General features: G+C 58.6%; 1 protein-coding gene across 1 annotated transcript; it reads left to right on the forward strand.

Moving 5' to 3' along the window:
- The first annotated feature begins 892 nt into the window (after positions 1-892).
- On the forward strand, positions 893-9,126 carry Sox10 (SRY (sex determining region Y)-box 10). Its single transcript, XM_013024933.1, is given in 6 exon segments — positions 893-1,090; positions 1,535-1,962; positions 1,964-2,011; positions 2,803-2,832; positions 6,126-6,394; positions 8,423-9,126. Coding segments are annotated over 5 exon segments (1,404 nt in total). The 5' UTR covers positions 893-1,090; positions 1,535-1,609.
- Positions 9,127-10,739: the final 1,613 nt, after the last annotated feature.

Genomic DNA, 10,739 nt, shown 5'->3' on the forward strand with positions numbered 1-10,739 from the left:
GAAGGGAAAGGGTCTGTGACCTTTGGAGATGAAGGGCAGCAGCGGTGGGGGGAAGGAGGGGGGCAAGGAAGGGTTGGAGAAGGGGCAGCAGGGAGGAGAGTTTGAACCAAGGTGGCTCTCACCTGTTCTCAGGATTGGGAAGTGGGGAATGAGGGGACACCCAAGATCAGGACTCCCCAGTGTGGAGAAGGTTGGATCCCAGAAAGGACAGTGAAGGCCTCAGCCCTACATGAAAAGGATCCTCCCCCCACCTCGCCTCCTATGGGACACCCCCCCCTTAGGCCAGCCCAGCTGGAGAGCCAGGACCAGGGGCTAAGCTGGAGCATCTGCACTGGCCGAGGGAGTCCAACCGTGTGCTTTCTTCCCCAGGTAAGGACCACAGTCCCTCTTGCTGTATAGGCTGAAGCAGAGAAGGTATGGGAGAGGCAGCGTGAGATAGGCAGGCAGTGGTGCCTGGCACCCAGTAGGCACTTGATACAACTTCCTAGATGAATCAACACCGGCTGCCACCTTCCCAGGTGGACCAGACCTTCGCCCATCCCTTCCCATCCTTTGTCCCCTGCCCATCCCGACACCTGAGGCAGAGATCCAGGCCCCAGATGGGCCTCATCCTCCTCACTGCTGCCTGCATCTCTCCCTTCCGTGACCTAAGCACCCCAACTCTACGCCTATCCGGGGGACCCAAGCTAAGCCCAAGGAGAAGGGTTTGGACGGGACAGTGGGGATCAGGGCTGGGGGGCCTGGGTGGGGTAGAGGAGCCCAGGGTGCTGGGGATGAAGGCAGCGCTGGAGGCTCCACCTTCTGCCCTTCCCTCCCTCCTCTCCCCTCCCCTCCCCCCTTCCTTCCCCAGCCCTCTGCAGCCGCTCAGTAGCTCAGTCAGTCTCAGGCTGTCCGGCCAGGGTGGTTGGTGGTGAAGATTGAAGCTCCGTCCCAGCGAGGCCAAGGCGGTGGCCTGAGGTTCAGGGCCCCCCCGGCCCCTCCCTCCCAGCCCACCGGTCACCTCCCAGCCCCCGAGCTGGACCGCACACCTTGGGACTCCGTTTTCCACTTCCTCAGGACGAGCCCCAGGCTGGAGGAGAGGCCTGAGGAGGTGAGTGCGCAGCCCAGCCAGCTCCTCCCAGCTGACCAGGCCTGGGCCCCCACTTATGGGGAAGGGGAGGTGACACCCCGCTGTGCCCCCCACCCAGCTTCTCCAAACTCCTGGGGCGCGGGGCTGGCGGCAGAGGGGAAGGAGGAGAGGTGAGAGACAAGGTGGGAAATTCCAGGGGCCGGGATTAGAGCAGAATAAAGGGTCCGTTTTTCTTCCTTTCCATCAACAAACCTCCACCCAAAAGGAGGCTTTAAAACACACACACACACATACACACCCCACCACAGCCAGAGACGGGTGGGACGGGGTGGGCAGATGCCCGGGCGGGACGCGCCCCCCTAGGGTCGGGGCACGTGCACGGGCCGGGCCGGGCCGGCGGGCGCCACCGCGGGCTCCGGCTCCGTCGCCCTCACCGGGCTGTGTCGCGTCCTCCTTCCCGTCCAGGTGGGCGTTGGGCTCTTTGCGAGGACCCCCGCGGCTGGCCCCGGGGAGGCGGCCGAGGCGGCGGCCGGGGGTGACATGGCGGAGGAGCAGGACCTGTCGGAGGTGGAGCTGAGCCCCGTGGGCTCGGAGGAGCCCCGCTGCCTGTCCCCGGGCAGCGCGCCCTCGCTGGGCCCCGACGGCGGCGGCGGCGGCGGCGCGGGCCTGCGAGCCAGCCCCGGCCCCGGGGAGCTGGGCAAGGTCAAGAAGGAGCAGCAGGACGGCGGAGAGGCGGACGATGACAAGTTCCCGGTGTGCATCCGCGAGGCGGTCAGCCAGGTGCTCAGCGGCTACGACTGGACGCTGGTGCCCATGCCCGTGCGCGTCAACGGCGCCAGCAAGAGCAAGCCGCACGTGAAGCGGCCCATGAACGCCTTCATGGTGTGGGCGCAGCGGCGCGCAGAAGCTGGCCGACCAGTACCCGCACCTGCACAACGCCGAGCTCAGCAGACACTGGCAAACTCTGGAGTGAGCCGGGTCCCAGAGAGGTTGCAGGACAGCCTGGGGACCCCCTCCCACCCCCCAAGCGGAACAGCCTGGAGCTCCTCCAAAGCAGGATGGCCTCCCAGGGGAAGGCACTTCTTGGCATGACCAGGTGTGGGGGCCCTGCCTGCCCATCTGCCACCAGGGGCCTGGTGGGGCTGAGCTCGCTGCTGCTTACCCTTGAACTCCCAACTCCTGTGGCGGTGTAGGCCTGGCCTCCCCACGCTGGTGAGGGGGGGCAGAAAGCGCCCCCGCGTGGTGGGAATCCGGTGCATCGAGGGCCACAAGGGCCACAGGAGATGGTGGCAGGGGGAAGGTGGGTTGATGGAGGCTTCACTGACTCATTCCACATTCACACACAAGTACCAGGGTGCCACCACCAGTTCCAGTGCTCAGGAGGGTGGGATAAAACTGAAGGCCTTGGCCAGAGACTTTGAGAAACTGAGGCAGCCAGATGGAGAATCCAGGGGAGAGTGTGTGGGGGGGGGGGGGGGGGGGGGGGGGTGAAATGCACTTCCTGCAACCACAGGGTCCCTGTCCCAACTGTCTCCCCAGGCTTCTCTAACCCCACCCTCTGTCCCCAATTCCCCTCCCACCCTGTCCCAGTCTCTCTCCGAGGCTGGCGCCATCTTCTCTCCCAGGGCTCCACCCAGCATTTAGCAATGTCTTCCCCTTCAACCCTGGTTGTAGCCGAGCAACCTGGCCAGGAGGAAGCTGCCTTTCTTGCCCAGGGTCCCCCCAACTCCCAGGCTGTCTGAGACCAGCTGAAACCTTTGGGGGTAACAAACCCCTAAGAAGGAAGCCTCCAACCCTTGCCCCTGGGGCTCACCTGGCCCTTGGCAAATGTGTGAAGCCGGGTATCTCCCACCCAAATCCAGGAGCCCCAGGGCAGCTCCCAGAGGGAACAAGGACTCCAGCAGATGCCAGCCTAAAGAGGTCGCCTGATCTCTACTACTGGCCAGAAAGGCTCTGCAAAGGTCACCTAGCAGTTGGTACCAGAGCCAAACCCAAATCTCCCAATTTGCTGCCAGAGGTCATCTCCACATTGTCCCTCCCTGGTGACAGTGGTCGGCCACCCTTTGCTCTCGAGTGGTCTGGAAATGGTGAGGCAAGCAGAGAGGAGTAGTGGTGCTTCTGGGCTTTGGGAAGTCCAGGGTCTGCTGGAGGAGTTGGTTTCCACCCACTCCAAACACCCCCTGCAGGCCCAACTTGAAGACCAAGAGCTTAAAGTAGTGTGAAAGGAACAGAAGGGTTCCCAAGAGACTGAGATCTGCACCCCCTTTCGTCCTCCCCCACCCCCAGCACTTCCAGCCCTCAGCCCTCTGGGTTCACCATGGGCAGGCTAAGACTGAACCACCAGCTACCCATGGGCCCTGGAGCAGAGCTGGCAGCCAGTTCCTCTAACCAGGGTCTGTCCAGGTCCCAGTAGGGCTCAGTCAGGCCAGTGCCTTTTGGCTGTCGGACAAAATAATAATAACAACAACAATAAGGTCCATGAGTGAGCAGACTGATGAGAGATAAAACAAAGATAGACTCCCCGGGGCTCCATTGTCAAGGTTTAAGAGAGGCCCCTCCATTGTCCCCACCCCAGTTCTACCACCAAGAACCCTCCAGCAGGACTTACTCCTGGCCAGTACTCAGGCTATGTCCATAGGGGTACCTAGGGCAGGCAGGAAAGCAGGCTGTGCTAGCAGAGGACCCCACCTGAGCGGTGGGAAATGACGGGACAATGGCAAGGCTCTCCTCTGGAAAGGGGATGACTGGGTGGACAGAAGAACAGGAGTCCTAATAGAGAAATCAGAGGGCAGAGCTGGGGTGCCAGAGCAAGTCTGCTGTCAGGTCCTCCGTGGGCTCCTGAAGCCCACTAGAGGCCAGCTGAGGAAGATGGAGATGCTCATTACATGGGTGGCTACACGTTGGTTGATTCACCTGGAAAGAACAATTGGAGCCAAGAAGCTAAAGCCAGGAAGGTGTCAGGCTGGAGGTTCTCCCATCCCCAGTCCCACAAGCCCAGCCTAGGAGGGGCATTTTAATGCTGTTGGTTTGCAGCCAGTGGCCCGCCCACCAGAAGAAGTCCCCTTTTCCTTCTTGGTCCTTTTCTTTTCTTTTCCTTTTGTCAGTTGTGGGACTTGAACTCTGGGCCTGGGCACTGTCCCTCAGCTCTTCAGCTCAAGGCTCACACTCTACCACTTAAGCCACAGCACGACTTCTGGCTTTTTTTTTCTGTTTATGTGGTGCTGAGGAACTGAACCCAGAGCCTCAGGCATTCAAGGCAAGCGCTCTACCACTGAGCCTCCTTGCTAGCCCCTCTTGGGGCTTCTCCACTCCTGAGAGCGGGGAAAAGATTCCATGGGGGCAGAGCAGTGAGTGCAGCATTGGAATCGAGTTTAGCTGGGAGACTGGTTTCTTCAGGTGGGGTCGGGTGAGGAGAGACTCTGGTCCAGGGTAGGGTGGGGGCAGAAGTGGGATTCACTGTTGGCAGCTGGTGGGGATGGAACTGAGGTTAGTTGGGGGAGCAGAAGCAGTGGTGAACCCTGACTTGGGTTCTTTTTGTTGTTATTGTTGGTTGTGGGGCTTGAACTCAGGGCCTGGGTGCTATATCTGAGCTTTTTTGCTCAAAGCTAGTGTTCCACCACTTGAACCATAGCTCCACTTCTGGCTTTTTGGTGATTAATTGGAGAAAACGATCTCATGGATTTTTTTGCCTGGGTTGGCTTTGAACCATGATCCTCAGAGCTCAGCTTCCTAAATAGGTAGGATGACAGGTACGAGCTGGGGTTCTTTTCCCAGTTATGTGTCTTACTGCTGAGGACTAGCTTCAGAACTCACAGTGGAATCAAGTTTTGAAATTCTCCCTCTTCTGGCCAAAGCACCCCCTGCCATTTTCTTGCTGACTGCTGATTACCAGCTGGCAGAGAACCCAGGCTATGGTTAGAGCCAGAGTTCAGTGACTAGCCACCCAGAAGCCTCTAGGCTGGGGCTTGCAGCCGGTGAGGTACTGACCCTGGCAGCGTCTTGCTCAGCTACAGGGTCCCTTGGAGAATGCTGGGTGGGCAGGGGCTCACTGGGAGGCTAAGCTGCAGAGGAATGCTGCTGCTGGCTAGGAGGTGGTGCCTGGCATGACCACCCACTCCCACCTCAGCCTCTGCCACTTGGACATGCAGGGTGGGGCCACTGGAGGGAAGAGGCCTTCCAGAGAGGGCCAGGGCTGCTCCTATGAAGACTAGCAGACTTCACATCCCAATCTCTGCTTTCCCCTCTGCCCATTCTGCCCACTTCACCCTGGGGCAGCCAATCCTGGCCTGAGGCTGGCGTCAGGTGGGTGGGGCCCTCTGTCAGGGCTTCCTCCCACCACCCTTGGTCATGGGACTGTCCCAAGGTCTGGAAAGGGTCCTGTGCACCCTCTAACTTTTGCTTAACCCAGGTTTTTGGGATCTTTCTCCACCAGACAATGTTCCTAGAATGAAGGGGCCTCACACCTGGCCTCTCAGTCCCACTGCACTGGAATTTCTAAGTCAGTATTCCAGAGTTAGGGAGCACCCCAGCCCCCCTCTCCCCCCTAGCATCAGAGCCACATCCATTTCTGAGGCTTGGCAAAGGACAGTCTACATCCATTATTTCCGGGGCTCCCACACCCCAGGTAGAGTTAGATCCCGTGTCTTATAAAACCTCAGATCCAGAGAAGTAGCTTCCTCAAGGTATCATACCTGGCTAGTCAGTGGCAGAGACTGGGCTCTGTTTGCATACCTCCAGCTCCAGGGAGCTCACTTCCAGCTATGAAACCAGCTCTACTTGGGAGAGTTTTGGTGATGAGAACCTTTTTTCTGTCCTAGAACTTAACCCTTTCCCTTGTATAACCCAGGTTCCTGCCTCTACCCCAAGTCTCAGGAACTGACCTCTCATGCTCTCCAGCCTGAGAGGTTTAGGGCTGGAAATCAAGGCCTCTGCTGCGCGGCCTGGCAGCTTCCTGGCCTTCCCATCCTTCCGTATGCCTTATAGAGCCAACACTCAGAGGGAAGCCAGCCTGGGTGCTCTGGCACTCAAGCTGGCTCTGCGGTATCCCCCACCCCAGGCTGCTGAATGAGAGTGACAAGCGCCCCTTCATCGAGGAAGCTGAGCGGCTCCGGATGCAGCACAAGAAAGACCATCCGGACTACAAGTACCAGCCCCGGCGGCGGAAGAACGGAAAGGCGGCCCAGGGGGAGGCAGAGTGCCCAGGCGGGGAAGCTGAGCAAGGGGGGGCTGCTGCCATCCAGGCCCACTACAAGAGTGCCCATCTGGACCACCGGCACCCGGAAGAGGGCTCTCCCATATCAGATGGGAACCCAGAGCACGCTTCAGGTGAGTGCTGGGCTGGGGGAGGCTGGTTGGCCTGTGTCCCTGCCGCTCCCCAACAGCACTGGGCGCTGGGAAGGACTGGGCTACAAGAGCCCAGAGACAGCTCAGTGGGGCTCCAGGTCCTCCCAGGGTGGAGACGCGGTAGTGACGACATGGATGTGGCACTGCTGCTGGGGTCTCGGCTCCCTGGGGTGAGAGGTGGCCAGTGTAGTTACAAGGAAAACGGGCTTGAGGAGTAGGAGATCAAACAGAGGGGACAGACAGGGGCAGTGCCTCTTCCCACCTCCTGCTCTGACTGGGGACACCGTGGGGCTGAGCTGGTGCCGTGCAGCGGTCAGCCATGGCCATTCCTGTTTAATTCTCATGAATGACAATATGATCGGAGCACCTACTGTGTGCTGGGCACTGGGCCAAATGCCTTGTATGTACTACTACCACCTTCAGTTATCCAGTCAGCCCTACACAGTGGGAGTGGCATACCCAACAGTGGTGGCAGGTTACTGTCATCTTATGGATGAGGAAACAGAAGAGGAACTTGCCAGGAGAGGTCTGAGCCCATCAGTTGGGCTCCGGGGCCTTGCTCTGCTACCAGGCTGTATCTCTCATGTACAGAAGTGCCACATTTGGGTCTGGCATGTTGGGTCTGGCAGCTTTTACCAACTTGGGAGTCGGACAGTGGAGGAGACACCAGAAAGGGATCATAAGGCTACAGTCCCTGACTTCAGGAGCTCATACTCCAGGAAAGCAAGCGAATTGCACACAAGGACATGAGAAGCCCCTCTGAGAGCCATGGGTGCAGTCTCTAGGGAGAAGCCACCCACTCACCCATCCATCCAGCCAGGGCTCCAGAAATGCCCAATACCCATCAGCCTATAGTCAAGGAAGCCATGTCTGAGCTACCTGGTCTTGGCTCCTCTACTCAGAGGGAAACTGCTTAAGATGAGGGATTTGCTGAAAGTCACACATTAAGTGACAGCCAGGATTCAAACTGAGGCAGGTCTCCTGAAGTCCAGAGCCTTTGGCCTGGGAACACACAATCATACAATACACATCACACATGCACATATACACAAAACACATAATACATACATACACACACACACAGAGAATAGCTACCACAGAACAAAATGGTCAGCATGGACTTCTTTTTAGCCTTCAAGGCCAGTCCTCACCCCTCAGGAGGCCTCCCCAAACCACCAGGGCAGTAGGTAGCTTCCTGCTTGTTCTTCAGTCTCTCTTATCCCATCCTCACAGCACTCTCATCTGGGGGTGTCCCAGATCTCTCCCAGACCAGGAGATCTGGAACAGGGCCCTGTTTTACTCTTCATTTGTATCCTGGCACCTGGCACAGTAGCCCTGAGTGTTGCTAGCTAAGAAAGTGAACAGGGAACAGAGACCAGTGATCTCAGAATCCTCCTGAGCAAGGAGGGAAAGTGGGCCAGCAGGCAGCTCCACCCAGGGTGTCACAGAGCTGGGCAAGGCCAGTGGGACTGGATCACAGGCAGGGTAGGAAGGTCTGGGGTTCTGGGGGTAGGGGGCACAGCACTATTTGGGAACCCAGGCAGACACAAGTGAGGCAGTCACAAAAAGACAGGCAGTCCCAAGTGGAGAGGGTGTATGAGTTCCAGCGGTAGAGAAGCCAGCAGAAGCCCAGGGTGCCTTGGGGAGCAGCAGGGTACAGGCAACCACATGGGGTAGGCCACCCAGGAGCAACAGGAGCAGAGAGGACAGAGCAGCAGGAGAACCAACTGTAGCCACATGAAGAACCTGCAACGAGAGACTCTGCACAGGGAAGCAGCAGCCCTCTCCATGTGGGGGTGGGTGGGCTGCAGGGGTCGAGGAGGAAGACCCAAACCCTGAGGTTGGAGAACATTCTCAACAACTGGACTCCAGCTGGTAGAAAAACAAATGCTGGTGTGTCAACAAAATACAGAACAGAAGGCTGCCAAAAACTAGGCCATGCCATGTGGCCCCGCTTAGGCCCACCTGTCTCTGACCTGCTCCCTGCCTTGTTCTCTCCTTTTCATCCAGGCCAGAGCCATGGCCCGCCTACCCCTCCAACCACCCCAAAGACAGAGCTGCAGTCGGGCAAGGCAGACCCCAAGAGGGATGGGCGCTCCCTGGGGGAGGGCGGGAAGCCTCACATCGACTTCGGCAATGTGGACATCGGTGAGATCAGCCACGAGGTAATGTCCAACATGGAGACCTTTGATGTGGCTGAGCTGGACCAATACCTGCCACCCAACGGGCACCCAAGCCACGTGGGTAGCTACTCGGCAGCTGGCTATGGGTTGGGCAGCGCCCTGGCCGTGGCCAGTGGACACTCTGCCTGGATCTCCAAGCCACCGGGTGTGGCTCTGCCCACGGTCTCGCCCCCTGGTGTGGATGCCAAAGCCCAGGTGAAGACAGAGACCACTGGCCCCCAGGGCCCCCCGCACTACACCGACCAGCCATCCACCTCGCAGATCGCCTACACCTCCCTCAGTCTGCCCCACTATGGCTCGGCATTCCCCTCCATCTCCCGCCCCCAGTTTGATTACTCTGACCATCAACCCTCAGGACCCTATTATGGCCATTCAGGCCAGGCTTCTGGCCTCTACTCGGCCTTCTCCTACATGGGGCCCTCTCAGCGGCCCCTCTACACGGCCATCTCTGACCCCAGCCCCTCAGGGCCACAGTCCCACAGCCCCACACACTGGGAGCAGCCAGTATACACGACACTGTCCCGGCCTTAAAGGGGCCCTGTCTCCACCAGCCCCCTCCCAGCCCTCGAGGTCCCTCCCCGTAGCCCAGATGCCCTGCTCCTCACCCATCCCAGACCTGGTGGTAGTGGTGGAGGAGGCTGCAGAGGCTGACAGCGGAGGGACTCCTCTCTGCTGGCCCCTGCCCTGATGACCCACGGTCTCATCCCAGCCTGGCTGACAGCTAGGCAGAGGAAAGGGTCCCCCAGAAAGGACCCTCTACCCAGGACCCGAGAAGGACCACTTACACAAGTCTCCAGTGTTGCATGGACATCGCAGGCCTGTTTCCCATCATGGAAAGAGGTCCCTGTAACACCAGACTTGAGAGCCAAGGGACCTGAATCAGAGCCTGGAGCCAGCCCTGTCCCATCACTCGGGCTGAGTACAACTCTGAACAGCCTTGTGGAGAGTAGGGAGGCTCAGTGGGGGCTTTTGTACCTTCATTGCCTGACCCCTACTGAATGCAGGGAGGAATCGACACAGAGGCCCCAGGACGCAGGCCTCTATGGCATCAACCCCATCCTTTGTGAAATGGGGAGCCCCTAGCCATCCTCCACCACAACTTCCTAGACCTTGAGACCCACACCAGGCAGGAGGAGGCAGGGACTGCAGGAAAAGGGTTCAGAGACAATTCACAGAGCCTTCCTCCCCAGGCTCCTAGCCAGCTCCCTCTTCCCTCACTGGACGCTGTCAGCCCACCTGCCTGGACTCCAAGAGTCAGTACTGCACAGACCCAAGCCCTCGGCCCCAGGGGGAGACACAGGGCCCAGCACCCATGCTGGCAGCAGGCTGGACAGGAAAGTCCTGCTATGTACATTCTGCCCTTGCCTTTTTCCCTTTGCCTCTCAGTGGTATGTAGCTGTCACCTCTATTCTCCTGTTCTACCCCCTCACCCACAGTCCACGTGTAACGCATTGCTGTCCCCCTTTATTTATCTCCATAGCCCCCTTGCTGCCTTCTTTCCTAGCTACTATCCAGACCCTATTAACTCTGCATTAAGCATTTCAAGTAATAAAGGTTCCGGTTATCTGTGTGGTGGGCCTGAGCTGGCCTGTCTGTTGGTCTCTCGTCCCTGTCCCTGAATCTCCTCAAAGGGTACACCCAAACATCTCTCCCCCCTAAGGAATTGGTATGGTGGAGTATGTCAGGTCTGCCTGTCTGGGGGTGGGGGGGAACTAAACCTCAGAGGTTTAGTTAAGAGCACGGCTGGGCTGTTATCCAGCACAGCTGGCATTCACTACAACCCCTCTGCTCACCCAGCAGAGAGGACTCTACCAAAAAAAAAAAAAAAAATTAAAAGATCAGACATTTGAAAGGGAGCAAGTGGGTTGGAGTCTGACGGGGCAGCAGTCAGGCCTGGTCCCTTAGGACGTATGCAGGAGGGCTTCTTTTGCCACAACCCTCAAGCTGCAATATCCAGCACACACCAGTCAATAAATACCATCTTCGTAGCTGCAGCCTACACCTAAGCCTAAACCCAGGCTGCCAATCTGGACCTTCAGTGCTCTCCCTAGGAACTCTGCCCTCAGTGAGGGCTGAGGGCCCCTTACCTCATAACTACACCGCCCTGGAGACAGAAGTCTCTTCACCCTCTTATTCCACTGACA

Source organism: Dipodomys ordii, unplaced genomic scaffold (assembly GCF_000151885.1).
Source record: "Dipodomys ordii isolate 6190 unplaced genomic scaffold, Dord_2.0 Scaffold79, whole genome shotgun sequence".
Taxonomy (NCBI): domain Eukaryota; kingdom Metazoa; phylum Chordata; class Mammalia; order Rodentia; family Heteromyidae; genus Dipodomys; species Dipodomys ordii.